The 19,547-nt window shown below is 42.2% G+C and overlaps 1 protein-coding gene across 1 annotated transcript in view; it reads left to right on the top strand.

Moving 5' to 3' along the window:
• The window catches only part of LOC117526406 (ethanolamine-phosphate cytidylyltransferase-like), a 43,099-nt gene that overhangs the window by 15,293 nt on the left and 8,259 nt on the right, over positions 1 to 19,547 (top strand). Inside the window, 3 exon segments of the mRNA XM_034188473.1 lie at positions 11,069 to 11,220; positions 11,293 to 11,334; positions 11,421 to 11,559. Of these exon segments, the coding sequence (XP_034044364.1) occupies positions 11,069 to 11,220; positions 11,293 to 11,334; positions 11,421 to 11,559 (333 nt within the window).

Raw genomic sequence — 19,547 nt, forward strand, 5'->3', positions numbered from 1 at the left:
TATATTGTAAGGCAAGGCCATACAATAATTATGAAAAACCCCAACGGTCAAAACGACCCCCTATGAGCAAGCACTTGGCTACAGTGGGAAGGAAAAACTCCCTTTTAACAGGAAGAAACCTCCAGCAGAACCAGGCTCAGGGAGGGGCAGTCTTCTGCTGAGACTGGTTGGGGCTGAGGGAAAGAACCAGGAAAAAGAGATCGATCACTAATGATTAAATGCAGAGTGATGCATACGGAGCAAAAAGAGAAAGAAACAGTGCATCATGGGAACCCCCCCACAGTCTACGTCTAAAGCAGCATAACCAAGGGATGGTCCAGGGTCACCTAATCCAGCCCTAACTATAAGCCTTAGCGAAAAGGAAAGTTTTAAGCCTAATCATAAAAGTAGAGAGGGTATCTGTCTCCCTGATCTGAATTGGGAGCTGGTTCCACAGGAGAGGAGCCTGAAAGCTGAAGGCTCTGCCTCCCATTCTACTCTTACAAACCCTAGGAACTACAAGTAAGCCTGCAGTCTGAGAGCGAAGCGCTCTATTGGGGTGATATGGTACTATGAGGTCCCTAAGATAAAATGGGACCTGATTATTCAAAACCTTATAAGAAGAAGAATTTTAAATTATATTCTAGAATTAACAGGAAGCCAATGAAGAGAGGCCAATATGGGTGAGATATGCTCTCTCCTGCTAGTCCCCGTCAGTACTCTAGCTGCAGCATTCTGAACCAACTGAAGGCTTTTTAGGGAACTTTTAGGACAACCTGATAATAATGAATTACAATAGTCCAGCCTAGAGGAAATAAATGCATGAATTAATTTTTCAGCATCACTCTGAGACAAGACCTTTCTGATTTTAGAGATATTGCGTAAATGCAAAAAGGCAGTCCTACATATTTGTTTAATATGCGCTTTGAATGACATATCCTGATCAAAAATGACTCCAGGATTTCTCACAGTATTACTAGAGATCAGGGAAATGCCATCCAGAGTAAGGATCTGGTTAGACACCATGCTTCTAAGATTTGTGGGGCCAAGTACAATAACTTCAGTTTTATCTGAGTTTAAAAGCAGGAAATTAGAGGTCATCCATGTCTTTATGTCTGTAAGACAATCCTGCAGTTTAGCTAATTGGTGTGTATCCTCTGGCTTCATGGATAGATAAAGCTGGGTATCATCTGCGTAACAATGAAAATTTAAGCAATACCGTCTAATAATACTGCCTAAGGGAAGCATGTATAAAGTGAATAAAATTGGTCCTAGCACAGAACCTTGTGGAACTCCATAATTAACTTTAGTCTGTGAAGAAGATTCCCCATTTACATGAACAAACTGTAATCTATTTGACAAATATGATTCAAACCACCGCAGCGCAGTGCCTTTAATACCTATGACATGCTCTAATCTCTGTAATAAAATTTTATGGTCAACAGTATCAAAAGCAGCACTGAGGTCCAACAAAACGAGCACAGAGATAAGTCCACTGTCCGAAGCCATAAGAAGATCATTTGTAACCTTCACTAATGCTGTTTCTGTACTATGATGAATTCTAAAACCTGACTGAAACTCTTCAAATAGACCATTCCTCTGCAGGTGATCAGTTAGCTGTTTTACAACTACCCTTTCAAGAATTTTTGAGAGAAAAGGAAGGTTGGAGATTGGCCTATAATTAGCTAAGATAGCTGGGTCAAGTGATGGCTTTTTAAGTAATGGTTTAATTACTGCCACCTTAAAGGCCTGTGGTACATAGCCAACTAACAAAGATAGATTGATCATATTTAAGATTGAAGCATTGAATAATGGTAGGACTTCCTTGAGCAGCCTGGCAGGAATGGGGTCTAATAAACATGTTGATGGTTTGGATGAAGTAACTAATGAAAATAACTCAGACAGAACAATCAGAGAGAGAGAGTCTAACCAAATACCGGCATCACTGAAAGCAGCCAAAGATAACGATACATCTTTGGGATGGTTATGAGTAATTTTTTCTCTAATAGTCAAAATTTTGTTAGCAAAGAAAGTCATGAAGTCATTACTAGTTAAAGTTAATGGAATACTCAGCTCAATAGAGCTCTGACTCTTTGTCAGCCTGGCTACAGTGCTGAAAAGAAACCTGGGGTTGTTCTTATTTTCTTCAATTAGTGATGAGTAGAAAGATGTCCTAGCTTTACGGAGGGCTTTTTTATAGAGCAACAAACTCTTTTTCCAGGCTAAGTGAAGATCTTCTAAATTAGTGAGACGCCATTTCCTCTCCAACTTACGGGTTATCTGCTTTAAGCTACGAGTTTGTGAGTTATACCACGGAGTCAGACACTTCTGATTTAAAGCTCTCTTTTTCAGAGGAGCTACAGCATCCAAGGTTGTCTTCAATGAGGATGTAAAACTATTGACGAGATACTCTAACTCCCTTACAGAGTTTAGGTAGCTACTCTGCTCTGTGTTGGTATATGACATTAGAGAACATAAAGAAGGAATCATATCCTTAAACCTAGTTACAGCGCTTTCTGAAAGACTTCTAGTGTAATGAAACTTATTCCCTACTGCTGGGTAGTCCATCAGGGTAAATGTAAATGTTATTAAAAAATGATCAGACAGAAGGGAGTTTTCAGGGAATACTGTTAAGTCTTCTATTTCCATACCATAAGTCAGAACAAGATCTAAGATATGATTAAAGTGGTGGGTGGACTCATTTACCTTTTGAGCAAAGCCGATAGAGTCTAATAATAGATTAAATGCAGTGTTGAGGCTGTCATTCTCAGCATCTGTGTGGATATTAAAATCACCCACTATAATTATCTTATCTGAGCTAAGCACTAAGTCAGACAAAAGGTCTGAAAATTCACAGAGAAACTCACAGTAACGACCAGGTGGACGATAGATAATAACAAATAAAACTGGTTTTTGAGACTTCCAATTTGGATGGACAAGACTAAGAGACAAGCTTTCAAATGAATTAAAGCTCTGTCTGGGTTTTTGATTAATTAATAAGCTGGAATGGAAGATTGCTGCTAATCCTCCGCCCCGGCCCGTGCTACGAGCATTCTGACAGTTAGTGTGACTCGGGGGTGTTGACTCATTTAAACTAACATATTCATCCTGCTGTAACCAAGTTTCTGTTAGGCAGAATAAATCAATACGTTGATCAATTATTATATCATTTACCAACAGGGACTTAGAAGAGAGAGACCTAATGTTTAATAGACCACATTTAACTGTTTTAGTCTGTGGTGCAATTGAAGGTGCTATATTATTTTTTCTTTTTGAATTTTTATGCTTAAATAGATTTTTGCTGGTTATTGGTGGTCTGGGAGCAGTAACCGTCTCTACAGGGATGGGGCAACGAGGGGACGGCAGGGGGAGAGAAGCTGCAGAAAGGTGTATAAGACCACAGCTCTGCTTCCTGGTCCCAACGCTGGACAGTCACAGTTTGGACGATCCAAGAAAATTGGCCAGATTTCTAGAAATGAGAGCTGCTCCATCCAAAGTGGGATGGATGCCGTCTCTCCTAACAAGACCAGGTTTTCCCCAGAAGCTTTGCCAATTATCAATGAAGCCCACCTCATTTTTTGGACACCACTCAGACAGCCAGCAATTCAAGGAGAACATGCGGCTAAACATGTCACTCCCGGTCTGATTGGGGAGGGGCCCAGAGAAAACTACAGAGTCCGACATTGTTTTTGCAAAGTTACACACCGATTTAATGTTAATTTTAGTGACCTCCGATTGGCGTAACCGAGTGTCATTACTGCCGACGTGAATTACAATCTTACCAAATTTACGCTTAGCCTTAGCCAGCAATTTCAAATTTCCTTCAATGTCGCCTGCTCTGGCCCCCGGAAGACAATTGACTATGGTTGCTGGTGTCGCTAACTTCACATTTCTCAAAACAGAGTCGCCAATAACCAGAGTTTGATCCTCGGCGAGTGTATCGTCGAGTGGGGAAAAACGGTTAGAGATGTGAACGGGTTGGCGGTGTACACGGGGCTTCTGTTTAGGGCTACGCTTCCTCCTCACAGTCACCCAGTCAGCCTGCTTTCCCGACTGCTCGGGATCTGCCAGGGGGGAACTAGCGGCAGCTAAGCTACCTTGGTCCGCACCGACTACAGGGGCCTGGCTAGCTGTAGAATTTTCCACGGTGCGGAGCCGAGCCTCCAATTCGCCCAGCCTGGCCTCCAAAGCTACGAATAAGCTGCACTTATTACAAGTACCGTTACTGCTAAAGGAGGCCGAGGAATAACTAAACATTTCACACCCAGAGCAGAAAAGTACGGGAGAGACAGGAGAAGCCGCCATGCTAAATCGGCTAAGAGCTAGTAGCTACGCAACCTAGCGGATTCCTAAAAACACACAAAGTGAATAATGTGTAAATAATCCAGAGGTGATTCAGCAGAAGGAGTGCTTTAGTTAAGGCACCAAACAGGCCATGAAGCAGCACAGGTAACGCACGACAACGGTGCCAAAACAAAACAAAAATCGACCAAACACGCTGTGGAGCAGCACAGGTAACGCACGACAACAGTGCTAAAAAAAAATAATAAAAAAAATAAATAAAATAAAAATGAAAGCTTTAGCAAGCTAGTTAGCTTGCCAACGCTGATGAAAGCTAGCTGATAAAAGTCATTGATGATATGGGGCTGCATGTCAGGTAAAGGCACTGGGGAGATGGCTGTCATTACATCATCAATAAATGCACAAGTTTACATTGATATTTTGGACACTTTTCTTATCCCATCAATTGAAAGGATGTTTGGGGATGATGAAATCATTTTTCAAGATGATAATGCATCTTGCCATAGAGCAAAAACTGTAAAAACATTCCTTGCAAAAAGACACATAGGATCAATGTCATGGCCTGCAAATAGTCCGGATCTTAATCCAATTGAAAATCTTTGGTGGAAGTTGAAGAAAATGGTCCATGACAAGGCTCCAACCTGCAAAGCTGATCTGGCAACAGCAATCAGAGAAAGTTGGAGCCAGATTGATGAAGAGTACTGTTTGTCACTCATTAAGTCCATGCCTCAGAGACTGCAAGCTGTTAGAAAAGCCAGAGGTGGTGCAACAAAATACTAGTGATGTGTTGGAGCGTTCTTTTGTTTTTCATGATTCCATCATTTTTTCCTCAGAATTGAATGAGTTCATATGTTTTTCCCCTCTGCTTGGTCTAAAAAAGTAACCGTTACTGACTGCCACAATTTTTTTTCCTGATTTCTTATAGTGTTTCTTAAAGCCAGAAAGTTGCCATTTGAAATGACTTTAGTTTTGTGTCATGTCTGTGATCTGCTTTTTTTCTACAAAATTAAACAACTGAATGAACATCCTCAGAGGCCTGTGATTCCATCATTTTTGCCAGGGGTTGTAGACCCGAGCCGCTGTAACTGTCTGATGTACAGTGAGTCTAGGCTCAGCTGTGGTTGCCCAGTCAGCTTACTCGCCCATGTAACTATCTTGTTTAGAGAGTTCCTGTATGTCATAGATAATGACCCAAACCAAGCCACTAAAGAAAATGATAAAATGGACTCAATAAAAGCACGATATAACAAGGATATAAGAGTTCGATCAACATTAAAAACAGCCAGTTTCCTGAGACAGTACAGGCGCTGCTGTCCTTTCTTGAAGACTTCCTCGCAGTTGGCTACAAAGGTCAGTCCACAGTCAATTACAGTTCCAAGGTATTTGTATGTGGTGACCTGCCCCACAGTCTCACCTTTGATTGAGGTGGTCATGCTATGAGTTTGACCACTCTTCCTGAAGTCCATGACCATGTCCTTGGTTTTGGACACATTTAATATGAGGTGAGAGGCCTCACACCACTCAACAAAGTCATTGACAATCGGCCCATGGCCACTTTCCCCATCCTTCAGCAAGCTCACAATGACAGAGTCATCTGCATATTTTAAAATGAATCTGTTCTCATACTTGCTTTGACATGTTTGTATACAAAATATACAGCAGTGGTGAAAGAGCACACCCTTGTGGTGAACCAGTGGAAGTGCAAACGATCAGATAAAACACCATTGACGCTCACTCTCTGTGTCCTGTCAGATAAAAAGTTCAGAATCCACCCCACTAGATTCTTACTCAAGTTAAAATGATCTAAAAGCCTATTAGTTAAAATATGGGGCTGGACGGTGATAAAGCTGAGGTAAAATCCACAAATAAAAGCCTGGCATGGGCTCTGCCCATCCAGGTGGTTCAAAACAAGATTCAATAAAGTGGCTGTGGCATCCTCAACTCCCCTGTGCGGCCTGTGTGCAAACTGTAAAGGGTCAAGCTCCCCCTCCACCAACCGTAAGATTTCAGTTCGTACAAATTTTTCAAAGATTTTCATTACAATTGATGTAAGTGCAACAGGCCTATATTCATTCAAGGTCTTTGGGCAACTAGATTTGGGGACAGGGACTATATCAGCTTCTTTCCATATTTTTGGAATAGTTTGTTCCTTCAAAGACATATTAAAAATTGAAAGCTAGGGCTGAGTACTGATGCACATGTCTTTAACAGATGCCCACGCACTCTGTCAGGACCTGGACTTTTGTTAACTTTAATTTTGTAAAAGGCTTTTTCTATGTCTTTTAGTTCAATATTAAAGTGCTGAGTGTCCACAAGCTCATCCTTCAGTTCCTGAATCGCAGAGTTAAAATCCAGTGTTAAAACAGTTATAAAAACTGTTAAAAGCACTGGCTAACTCAGTGTCAGAGCTAAAAGCTTCCAACCACAGATGGCTCTTATTCTTAGTGCCCCCCTGGCCTACAATGGTTTTCATGCTAGACCATGCGGAGCCCATCCTGTTAGCAGCCACATCCTCCTCCAGTTTGGCTGTATGGGCTCTTCTTGCTTTAGCAATTTCAGCTCTAAGTTCACTGGTAGCTTCTTTTTGAGCTGTCCCACTTCCCTGTTTAAAAGCCCGATTTCTTTTGTCCAAGGCACCTTTAACTGTCCTAGTAACCCAGGGTTTGTTGTTGGGATACATCCTTATTGTTTTCACAGGTATAATCATATCCCTGCAGAATGTTGCATAGGAACAGCAGACGTCTGTCAGCTCATCAAGACTGTCACAGGAGCTTTTAAAAACATCCCAGTTTGTGCACTCAAAACATTCTTGGAGGCATTGTATAGAGTCCTCAGTCCACACTTTCACCTCTTTGGCTCAACCTTTTCTCTTCGCAACATATTTTTATATGTTGGAATAAGATGCACGCAGTTGTGGTCCGCCAGTCCAAGCGGGGGGAACAGGACGGATTTATACGCGTCTTTGATGGACCCATAACATAAGTCCAGCATCTTATCCCGCCTGGTAGGACAGGAGACTTACTGGTGGAAATTCGGTAGTGTCTTTTTGAGAGACGTCTGGTTGAAGTCTCCCATTAAGAGCATTGGCGCATCGGGGGAAATAGACTGTATTTTCTGCACTGTTTCAAATATAGTGCTACATGCTGACACCGCATTCGCTTTGGGGTGAATGTACACAATACATAGAAACAGTTGGGGGAACTCGCGGGGCAAATAGAAGGGGCGCAGGGATACGCACAGGAGCTCAATGTCGGGCGTACAGCTACGGGCCCTGACAGTTACAGATGTACAGTACCTCTTATTGATGTACACACAGATTCCTCCTCCTTGCCTTTTCCCCGTAACTTCAGGGTCCCGATCCAGTCGAATGGGCGCACCAAAGTCCCCCACAGCCAGATAGGTGTCTCGGTCCCGTTCCGTGAGCCAAGTCTCAGAGAACGCCACGATACATCCATCCATTTTCTTCCGCTTTATCCGGAGTCGGGTCGCGGGGGCAGCAGCTCAAGCAAAGTCCCCCAGACCTCCCAATCCACACACACCTCCTCCAGCTCCTCCGGGGGAACCCCAAGGCGTTCCCAAGCCAGCCGAGTGATGTAGTCCCTCCAGCGTGTCCTGGGTCTTCCCCGGGGCATCCTCCCAGTGGAACGTGCCCAGAACACCTCTCCAGCGAGGCGTCCAGGGGGCATCCGGAAAAGATGCCCGAGCCACCTCAACTGACTCCTTTCGACGTGGAGAAGCAGCGGCTCGACTCTGAGCTCCTCCCGAGTGACCGAGCTCCTCACCCTATCTCTAAGGGAGTGTGCAGCCACCCTGCGGAGGAAACTCATCTCGGCCGCTTGTACTCGCGATCTCGTTCTTTCAGTCATGAGCCAAATCTCATGACCATAGGTGAGGATCAGAACGTAGATCGATCGGTAAATCGAGAGCTTTGCCCCCCTACTCAGCTCTCTCTTCACCACGACGGTCCAATACAGCGACCGCATCACTGCAGATGCTGCACCGATTCGTCTATCGATCTCACGCTCCATCCGTCCCTCACTCGTGAACAAGACCCCGAGATGCTTAAACTCCTCCACTTGAGGCAAGGACACTCCACCGACCTGAAGAGGGCAAAGCACCTTTTTCCGGTCGAGAACCATGGCCTCAGATTTGGAGGTGCTGATTTTCATCCCGGACGCTTCACACTCGGCTGCGAACCGCCCCAGTGCACACTGAAGGTCCTGATTTGACGAAGCCAACAGAACCACATCGTCCGCAAACAGCAGAGACGAGATTCTGTGGTTCCCAAACCAGACCCCCTCTACACCCTGGCTGCGCCTAGAAATTCTGTCCATAAAAATAATGAACAGAACCGGTGACAAAGGGCAGCCCTGGTGGAGGCCAACGTGCACTGGAAACAGGTTTGACTTACTACCGGCAATGCGAACCAAGCTCCTGCTGCGGTCGTACAGGGACCAGATAGCCCTTAGCAAAGGACCCCGGACCCCGTACTCCTGGAGCATTCCCCACAGGGTGCCCCGAGGGACATGGTCGAATGCCTTCTCCAGATCCACAAAACACATGTGGACTGGTTGGGCAAACTCCCATGAACCCTCGAGCACCCGATGGAGCGTGTAGAGCTGGATACAGCCAGGATACAGCAGTCTTTAAAATCCTTTTGGAAACGAGTGTTGCCCTGTAACTCGTCAAGTTTATTCCTCAGTGAGCGAACATTTCCCAGAATAACAGAGGGTAGAGGAATCCGTCGTACAACCAGTGACACAGCACGCATTTGGTGCATTTACTGGATTAGAACAAATCAAAATACTACAGAAGACAACAAAGAATTTTTACTTGACAGTTTGAAGTGAGTTTTCTTTGTTTCAGAGGGCTTCATACCCATTAAAATTCACCAGAATATACAAAATTTCACTTGCTGTTTTAAAAAATTTCTGGGGGAGATCCCTCAGACCCCCCATAATCAATACTGTGTTTTTACTTCACAGATTGAAGTGAGTTTTATTTGATTCAGAGGGCTTCATACCTGTTACAATTCACCAGAATACACAAAATTTGACATGGTCTTTTAAAAAATGTTCTGGGGGGGGCACCCCCAGACCCCCCAGAATCAAGACTACACCCCGCCCCCCACCACCCTTTTATGTACCTTATGTTCAGGTTTTGCATTCTTTTTATGCTTTGTCTGTCTCTCCTTAGAGGCTATTTAGAATAGATTTGTATACTGTATAATGTGTTTATTGTATTTATTGAGGAAAAAAAGAGTGTGTGCCCCCACTACGCCACATTTTAGGGAATTGCTGGCATTGATTTTTGCCAGGAAAAAAATTCAGTCAGATGAAAATTTATTGCTTTAACCCATGACCTACAGTAAAATTTGGAGGTGGTTCCATCATGCTGTGGGGCTGTGTGGCCAGTGCAGGTACTGGGAATCTTGTTAAAGTTGAGGGTCACATGGATTCAGGTCAACATCAGCAGCTTCTTGAAAACAATGTTCATGAATCAGTGACAGAGTTGAAGTTGCTCCAGGGCTGGATCTTTCAACAAGACAATGACCCTAAACACTCTGCATTCATGCAGAGGAACAAGTACAACATTCTGGAATGACCATCTCAGTCCCCAGACCTGAATATTATTGAAAATCTCTGGTGTTATTTTAAGCGGGCTGTTCATGCTCGGAAACCAACAAACCTGAGATGTTTTGTAAAGAAGAATGGTCCAAAATACCTTCAACCAGAATCCAGACTCTCATTGGAAGCTATAGGAAGCATTTAGAGGCTGTTATTTCTGCAAAAGGAGGATCTACTAAATATTGATGTATTTTTTTCTGTTGGGGTGCCCAAATTTATGCACCTGCCTAATTTTGTTTAAAGAATTATTGAACACTTTCTGTAAATCCTATAAACTTCATTTCACTTCTCAATTATCAGTGTGTTTGTCTGCTATATGATATATTTAACTGAAATTTCTGATCCAGACAACCAGTGATTTATAAAGGAAAATCATGGAAATCATCAGAGGGCCCAAACCTTTACATACAACTGTCTGTGAGTGGTTGGTATGACTTCTCTGAGAAGAGCAAAGTGTCAAAGCTCAGCCTCACAAGTGTCTTATGAAGAGCACAGTGATGCAGTCCAGGCCTGCAGACTGAACCATGTTGATATGGATGGACTCTGTGAGGAACACTGTGTGGTGGAAACTATTCCCAGCTCTTCAAAAATGGAAGGTTGCCATAGTGAGGAGCGCTATCTGAAGCTGTTTTCTAAAGCAGATGTCCCACATGTTAACCTGAGGAAGGTCTGCATCTACATCTTCTCCATCCCGTGCAGCAACACGCATACAGAACGTGTTTTCTCACTGATGACCTCAGCATGGAGAAATGAGAGAAGTCGTCTGCATGTGGACTGTCAACTTCACATTTAAGTGCACAAACCTCTTGGAAGCAGCCAGGAAAGGCCTGAAATGTCAAAAAATAGACACTTACCTCTTTGTTCATGGGTTTAATGTTATTTTTGAGTTTTTGTCTGGATTTTGTTCAGTCTTGAAAAATGTCCTCCTCTTTGTTGTTATGGAAATGGACACCCTGTGTTTGTGTTTGTTGGGCCCTGTGATGTCCTGAGGGTCTCCCCTCACAGGGACCAGTTGGTCCTACCGTCTGTTTGAACTTCACGCTGTGACCTTTCTTTAAATCCAGACGTCAGCCAGTAGTAAATGAGACTGATTCAAAAATGAACCTTTTCACGCAGTTAAAGCTACAAATTGAAGCAAATCCTCTGTTTGCGCGTCACAGATGACATCACTCTGACGGTTGACGGGAAGGACACGTATGAGGAGGTGAAGTGCGCCGGCCGGTACAGGGAGTGTAAACGCACGCAGGGCGTGTCCACCACAGACCTGGTGGGGCGCATGCTCCTGATGACTAAGGCGCACCACAGCGTGATGGTGAGTGTGGGCGTGGCTCTGAGCCGGCAGGTTCAGCGGCGCTGATTTAAAGCTCTCCTCTGGTTTCTGCAGAGTAACCCGGATTACCAGCAGCACACCGACAACTTTGGAAAGGTGGGTCTCTGATGGCTTTTAGATCTTTGGCTTGTTCTTGGTCCTGAATGTGGAAACGTGTCTCTGCTGCATGTTGACGGGTCCAGGGTCCAAAAGGCACCAGTCCCTGGACCGGAGTGTCTCAGTTCCTGCAGACCTCCCAGAAGATCATCCAGTTTGCTTCAGGAAAGGAGCCTCAGACCGGAGACACCATCATCTACGTGGCCGGGGCCTTTGACCTTTTCCGTATCCTTATCACTTTCAATCCATCAATCCATGGATGTCTGAGACAAATTTTATGTTTGATTAAAATGTGTCAAACTCTGAAGGATGAAATTCACTCTTTCACTGCATGTGAATTAAATTCACACTATCACTCCACGTGAGTTAAATTCACACTTTCACTCCACGTGAATTAAATTCACACTCTCACTCCACGTGAATTAAATTCACACTCTCACTCCACGTGAATTAAATTCACACTCTCACTCCACGTGAATTAAATTCACACTTTCACTCCACGTGAATTAAATTCACACTCTCACTCCACGTGAATTAAATTCACACTATCACTCCACGTGAATTAAATTCACACTATCACTCCACGTGAATTAAATTCACACTTTCACTCCACGTGAATTAAATTCACACTTTCACTCCACGTGAATTAAATTCACACTCTCACTCCACGTGAATTAAATTCACACTATCACTCCACGTGAATTAAATTCACACTCTCACTCCACGTGAATTAAATTCACACTCTCACTCCACGTGAATTAAATTCACACTATCACTCCACGTGAATTAAATTCACACTATCACTCCACGTGAATTAAATTCACACTCTCACTCCACGTGAATTAAATTCACACTCTCACTCCACGTGAATTAAATTCACACTCTCACTCCACGTGAATTAAATTCACACTTTCACTCCACGTGAATTAAATTCACACTCTCACTCCACGTGAATTAAATTCACACTATCACTCCACGTGAATTAAATTCACACTATCACTCCACGTGAATTAAATTCACACTTTCACTCCACGTGAATTAAATTCACACTTTCACTCCACGTGAATTAAATTCACACTATCACTCCACATGAATTAAATTCACACTATCACTCCACGTGAATTAAATTCACACTTTCCACGTGAATTAAATTCACACTATCACTCCACATGAATTAAATTCACACTATCACTCCACATGAATTAAATTCACACTTTCACTCCACGTGAATTAAATTCACACTCTCACTCCACGTGAATTAAATTCACACTCTCACTCCACGTGAATTAAATTCACACTCAAAATCACTTCAGTACTTGTTCAGACCAGCACTCATTGAAGTCCACCAACGTTCTCTCCTCACATACATACACTCCCTTTTCAATGAGCTGCTGCAACGTCCATCATGCTACAGGGTCCTGGATGGCAACCATGCAGACAGGTAACTGACCCATCCCCACAATCTGCTGCAGCCAGAAGAGACATGGGCGTGTCCTTGATCAGGTGGGAATGTGGGCATGTCCTTGTTCTTCTCCAGTCCCTGGGGTTCTCAAGCACAGAGACACCTTGTGTCCAAGATCATGTCCAAAGAAACTCCCTACATGGACTAAATCCGGTGTTCCCTCACAGTGTCAGTGATCCTCCTCATCTGAGTCTCACTAAGTAACCTTTCATTGGACACAAAGTCATTCCACCAGGACCCAAAGATCCTCCACAGAGACCTGGGCCCAAAGACATCCAGTCCTCACCTCAGGACACTGGCTACAGACCAGGACCCATATCCTTAGATTAAAGATTCCTGGCAAGTACTGTCAGCCTAAGAGTACCAGCAGGTGTCTGAGAGCAAGTCTGAGCAAGAAGGGGACAGAAACTCTTATCGTTGTGAGGAGGCGGGGTTGACCCCGTTGTTAGGTATGATGGAGTCCTCTAAGCTGTGATTGGTCGTCACAAAATGATGAGGAGAATTAAAAAAACAAATGTGCTCATAGTTATGAATGAACAGTAAAATCAGTCATATAACCTGAGCTGTATTAAGAAATGTGTTGTTGTGCAAATAATTTAATGTCATGATGATGAAACTCAAAACTAAATTAATTGTTACACAGTTTGAAAAAGCTTGAACAAATATGCCGATCTGGTCAAAAAATAATCATTTTTGCATGGACTTTGAGAACTAATTTTGAGGTTTAATATGATTTGTGAATAACTTTTATCTTAAATATAAAGAAAAAGCATAGCACACTCAAAATATTGATGTCTAGCCACTGTTTTATTTCATAATAATTACGTTTCGGCCAAAAGGCCTTCGTCAGATTGCAGCTTCCGTTGGACCAAGAGTTCAAAATTGTTTGACAACCCAGGTGCTTAAAATCCCCTCCAACGAGTGGGAGGTCCCAAGAATGAAGAAAAACACGAATTGCAGAACATAGGAGCACAATAAGATGCAAAAAATTTAATTAGCCTGTGGCAGCTCATTTTGTGGAGTTCAATCATCCGATCTCTTCCTTAAGATATATTGGCATTGAACATGTAACGCTGCCACCAAGAGGAGGGAACCTGGAAGTGCTACTGTCAAAAAGAGAGCACTTCTGGATCTACCATTTGAAGACTTTTACTCCTCATGGACTCAATATTGACTTTGATTTAAGATGTTTTTTGTGATTATGTTTTTGCAATCATGTATTGTTTATGGGTGATTCTTTAACTACGGGCACTATTGGCCTTGTAAATGTAATTTCCACCACACCATTGCCTTACAATATAAAGCGCCTTGGGGCAACTGTTAGTTGTGATTTGGCGCTATATACATGTGCTCTGATGTCACTGTTCATCTCCATAGAAACTACCCAAACAATCTTTCGTACAAACTGTTTAAAGGGACATTACGGTGTTGTGGTGGAAATTACAGCAATAGTGTGGGACAACTACATTTTGTTTAAAAAAAAATCACAATTGTTGTATGACATTGAATACCCCAATTATGTTTTGATTATTTTACTGATATTTTATTCAGAGATATTTTAAAGCATTAGAAAAAAGTTTCTTTACCATTCATTTTTATCATTGAAGATCAAAAGTCTGGGTGTGGGACAAGCACAAAACGGCAATATTTGCATATAATGATGCTGAAAAAAGGTGAAAAAAGTCATCATATACTACTAGAACAAAGTTCTTAACACACTTTCATTGTAAAGATAACTATAAAAGTGAAATTTCCCCTTTTTTCTGTTTTTCATACAATATGATCAAAGGACATAATAAGTGCCCGTAGTCTAAGAATCACCCTTATACTGATGTTTTTTCTTTTGAACATTTCATAATCTTGTCTTCTATTTTTAGAATGGGCTGAAATCACTGGGTGTCATCATTCTTGGGACCTCCCACTCGGAGGGGATTTTAAGCACCTGGGTTGTCAAACAATTTTAAACTCTTGGTCCAATGGAAGCTGCTATCTGACGAAGCCGAAATGTAATTATTATAAAATAAAACAGTGGCTAGACATCAATATTTTGAGTGTGCTATGCTTTTTCTTTATATTTGAGTTAGTATTTCTGCATGTGCACCTCAGCGGAGGATCTTGGTGTGCATTTTTTTATCTATTTAAAATAACTTTTATCTTACCAAGGGAAATTCTTAGAAATGTCTAAGAATTTGAGAAATTGGAAGATTTTTCTTAGAACAACGTCACGAGGAGCAACTTTTAGCCCGAGGACTCTTTGTGGATACAGGCCCAGATGTTAGGAAGCACGAGGACCCTAAAGACTTGAACCTTCACAGGATCTCCCCAGGCATCTCTGGATCTCAAAAGACCCAGAGACATGAACGTCCCTGCTGAGATCAGTGAATGTCTCTGTAAGTTCAGCACTTTCACCACATGCAGAGACACTTCCGATGGAGGAGTCCAGGACATCACTGAGGTCCTGAGCCTGCATCCACGAAGCTTCCTCAGGCGAAACATAGCTCCTAGTCACGTTCTTCCAAGAAAAAACGTAGAATTCCTTGAATTCTTAGACATTTCTTAGAATTTTCCCTTGGTAAAATTTAAGTCATTCACAAATCACCTCAGGCCTCAAGACAGCTCCTAAGGTGCCAGACTGTTAAGGGGAGGGAGGAGGACTCTGAAGAAGCCTAAGAATAGAATGGAACCGAGCCTTGATTGTCGTACATACAGTAGTGTTCAGAATAATAGTAGTGCCATGTGACTAAAAAGATTCATCCAGGTTTTGAGTATATTTCTTATTGTTACATGGGAAACAAGGCACCAGTAGATTCAGTAGATTCTCACAAATCCAACAAGACCAAGCATTCATGATATGCACACTCTTAAGGCTATGAAATTGGACTATTGGTAAAAAAAAGTAGAAAAGGGGGTGTTCACAATAATAGTAGTGTGGCATTCAGTCAGTGAGTTTGTCAATTTTGTGGAACAAACAGGTGTGAATCAGGTGTCCCCTATTTAAGGATGAAGCCAGCACCTGTTGAACGTGCTTTTCTCTTTGAAAGCCTGAGGAAAATGGGACGTTCAAGACATTGTTCAGAAGAAAAGCGTAGTTTGATTAAAAAGTTGATTGGAGAGGGGAAAACTTATACGCAGATGCAAAAAATTATAGGCTGTTCATCTGCAATGATCTCCAATGCTTTAAAATGGACAAAAAACCAGAGACATTTGGAAGAAAACGGAAAACAACCTTTAAAATGGATAGAAGAATAACAATAATGGCAAAGGCTCACCCATTGATCAGCTCCAGGATGATCAAAGACAGTCTGGAGTTACCTGTAAGTGCTGTGACAGTTAGAAGACGCCTGTGTGAAGCTAATTTATTTACAAGAATCCCCCGCAAAGTCCCTCTGTTAAATAAAAGACGTGCAGAAGAGGTTACAATTTGCCAAAGAACACATCAACTGGCCTAAAGAGAAATGGAGGAATATTTTGTGGACTGATGAGAGTAAAATTGTTCTTTTTGGGTCCAAGGGCCGCAGACAGTTTGTGAGACGACCCCCAAACTCTGAATTCAAGCCACAGTTCACAGTGAAGACAGTGAAGCATGGTGGTGCAAGCATCATGATATGGGCATGTTTCTCCTACTATGGTGTTGGACCTATATATCACATACCAGGTATCATAGATCAGTTTGGATATGTCAAAATACTTGAAGAGGTCATGTTGCCTTATGCTGAAGAGGACATGCCCTTGAAATGGGTGTTTCAACAAGACAATGACCCCAAGCACACTAGTAAACCAGCAAAATCTTGGTTCCAAACCAGCAAAATTAATGCCTCGCAGATGTGAAGAAATCATGAAAAACTGTGGTTATACAACTAAATACTAGTTTAGTGGTTCACAGGATTGCTAAAAAAAGCAGTTTGTACATACTAGTTTTGAGTTTGTAGCATCAACAGCAGATGCTACTATTATTGTGAACACCCCCTTTTCTACTTTTTTTTTTACTAATAGCCCAATTTCATAGCCTTAAGAGTGTGCATATCATGAATGCTTGGTCTTGTTGGATTTGTAAGAATCTACTGAATCTACTGGTACCTTGTTTCCCATGTAACAATAAGAAATATACTCAAAACCTGGATTAATCTTTTTAGTCACATAGCACTACTATTATTCTGAACACTACTGTACATACATATGAAATTTGTCCTCTGCACATCCTAATTACAGTTAGGCACAATCCAACCACAGAGCCGTGTGTCTACTTCTACAACCCTTCTGTCCTGTGCACTGGCAAAATTTCTTGTATGTTTATTTTGTAAATTGTCTGTATCATGGCCCAAGCAGAGGATCACCCCTTTGAGTGTGGTCTGCTTGAGGTCTCTTCTTCAAATCATCAGAGGGAGTTTTTTTCTTACCACTGTCACCTGTGTTCTTGCTCTGGGGATTTGTAAGGTTAGACCTTACTTGTATGAAGTACCTTGAGGAAACTTTGTTGTGATTTGGCACTATATAAATGAAAATAAAATGAAATTATGTGAGAACTAGAGAGTGCACTCCCAATGCTGCCTATGACGTCAGCCATGGAAGGGAGTGCCCTTCCATGGTTGACGTCATACTTGACCAGTCATTCTCACTGCTTTTGTACAACAACACTACCTCTTACCTTGGTGACATGACATTTGGGGTTCCACAGGGGTCTGTCTTAGGCCCTCTGCTTTTCACCCTTTATATTGTGCCCTTTGGGCACATATTGTGATGTTTTTGGGTTATCTTTCATTGCTATGCTGATCATACTCAGTTATACATGCTGATAACTGCTGGTAATCTCATCCCCATTAAATCCTTAGAAGATTGCCTTGCATCAGTGAGAAGCTGGATGTCGAGTAACCTCCTACTTTTAAACTCTGATAAGACTGAAATAATGGTTCTTGGTCCAGGAAGTTTTGGTTATTCTTGTTACTTTTTCTGTGACTTTTGGGCAATAAACTGGTGTAAAGCGTCATGCCCATGTATGAAATCTAAGGATTTAGAAACAACCTTGAATGGAATTTTATTCAAAGCTTAATTTATTCAGTACTACACAAAAATGGACCAAATTAATGCGGACCATGTGGAATTCATTAATGCACTCTGTGTGCCCGTCTGAATTGTGTGAGCAACTAGGGGATTAAAGGCCTTGCCCAAGGGCCCTTAGTGATTTTCCAGTCGGGCGGGGATTTGAACCCATGCTCTTCTGGACTCAAGCCCAACACCTTAACCACTACACCATCACCTCCCTCGCTCATAGAATCAGAAATCTTTTACAGCTGCTGGTGTCTCGTCTGCGTCATGCAGTGGAGAACACGTTTGGAATCCTGTCAAAGGTAATTATTTATATCCAACATATAACATATAATGGATTGATGAGCCGCGCTACGCTGAACACAGCAGCAGCTGAAATGTTTCAGCTCACAGAGGTTCTGTAGCACAGCTGCTGATTTACTGCAGCTGGAACAGATCACATCTGTTTAATTTTTTAACACTAATAGTCGGGAATGTGTGGCTGTCAGGGTAAGTTTAATGCTATTCTTACATCATTTAATGTAAATTAATTTTGCTGGCTCGATACCCAGGTCAGAACGATATTTTAACAAGAATGTTACGAGTGTTTTGTCTGTGTGTGTTCACCTGCATATCCACATTGAAATGCACATGAAACATTTGATATCCAGGCACTTTGTCAGTATTTTGCCCGGTTATGAAGTGGCGTGTCGGTCTCCATGAAAGGACGTTCAGGTTAAGTAGGCAATTCAATTTTATTTATTTATATAGCACCAAATCACAACAAAGTTGCCTCAAGGTGCTTCAAACAACTGTCTAACCTTACCAACCCCCAGAGCAAGAACACAGGCGACGGTGTTAAGAAAAAAACTCCCTCTGAGGAAGAACGTTCAAGCAGACCAGACTCAAAGGGGTGACCCTCTGCTTGGGCCATGATACAGACACAGTTGACAACATGGTTACACAGGAAATTTTTGGGAGTCCGTGGTGGTGTCCAGGATGGGAGGATTGCAGAAGAAGACACCATGTCCGTCTCTGGATGGAGCTGCACCTCAAACAGAGAGAGAAAGGGAGGGAAAAAAAACAATCAGGCATCAGAAAGACAACAAATACAGTGTAATTTGTCAGCATTAAACAACAAGAAAAACAGAAGAAATACTAAGGTGATCGCCGGCCACTAGCCCTAAACTTCACTAAAAGACCCAGAATTTATGTAAAGTTGAGGCCAGACTTAAGATGCACTTATTTTCTCTTTTGTATGGCTAGCATACTGACATAGTACATTACTATGCTTTTTACTCTTTTAATTCATTTTATTAGTAAACGGAGCGTGCCGCGGCTCATCAATCCGTTATGTTGGATATTATAAATAATTACCTTTGACAGGATTCCAAATGTGTTCTCCACCGCGTGACGCAGATGAGACACCTACAGCTGTAAAAGATTTCTGATTCTATGAGCGAATGGTTTCATCAGTCAGTAGTTCTGAAAGCAAATGTCATCAGCTACAAAATTATTTTGTTTTAATGTTGAAAGTTTAAACAGATCCGATATGTTCCAGCTTCCAAATTCTGCAGACTTGAAGGGACAAAATCACACAATCCAGATGGGCACACAGAGTGCATTAAGGAATTCCACATGGTCCGCATTAATTCAGTCCATTTTTGTATAGTACTGAATAAATTAAGCTTTGAATAAAATTCCATTCAAGGTTGTTTCTAAATCTTCA

This window comes from Thalassophryne amazonica, chromosome 15 (genome assembly GCF_902500255.1).
Source record: "Thalassophryne amazonica chromosome 15, fThaAma1.1, whole genome shotgun sequence".
Classification (NCBI taxonomy): domain Eukaryota; kingdom Metazoa; phylum Chordata; class Actinopteri; order Batrachoidiformes; family Batrachoididae; genus Thalassophryne; species Thalassophryne amazonica.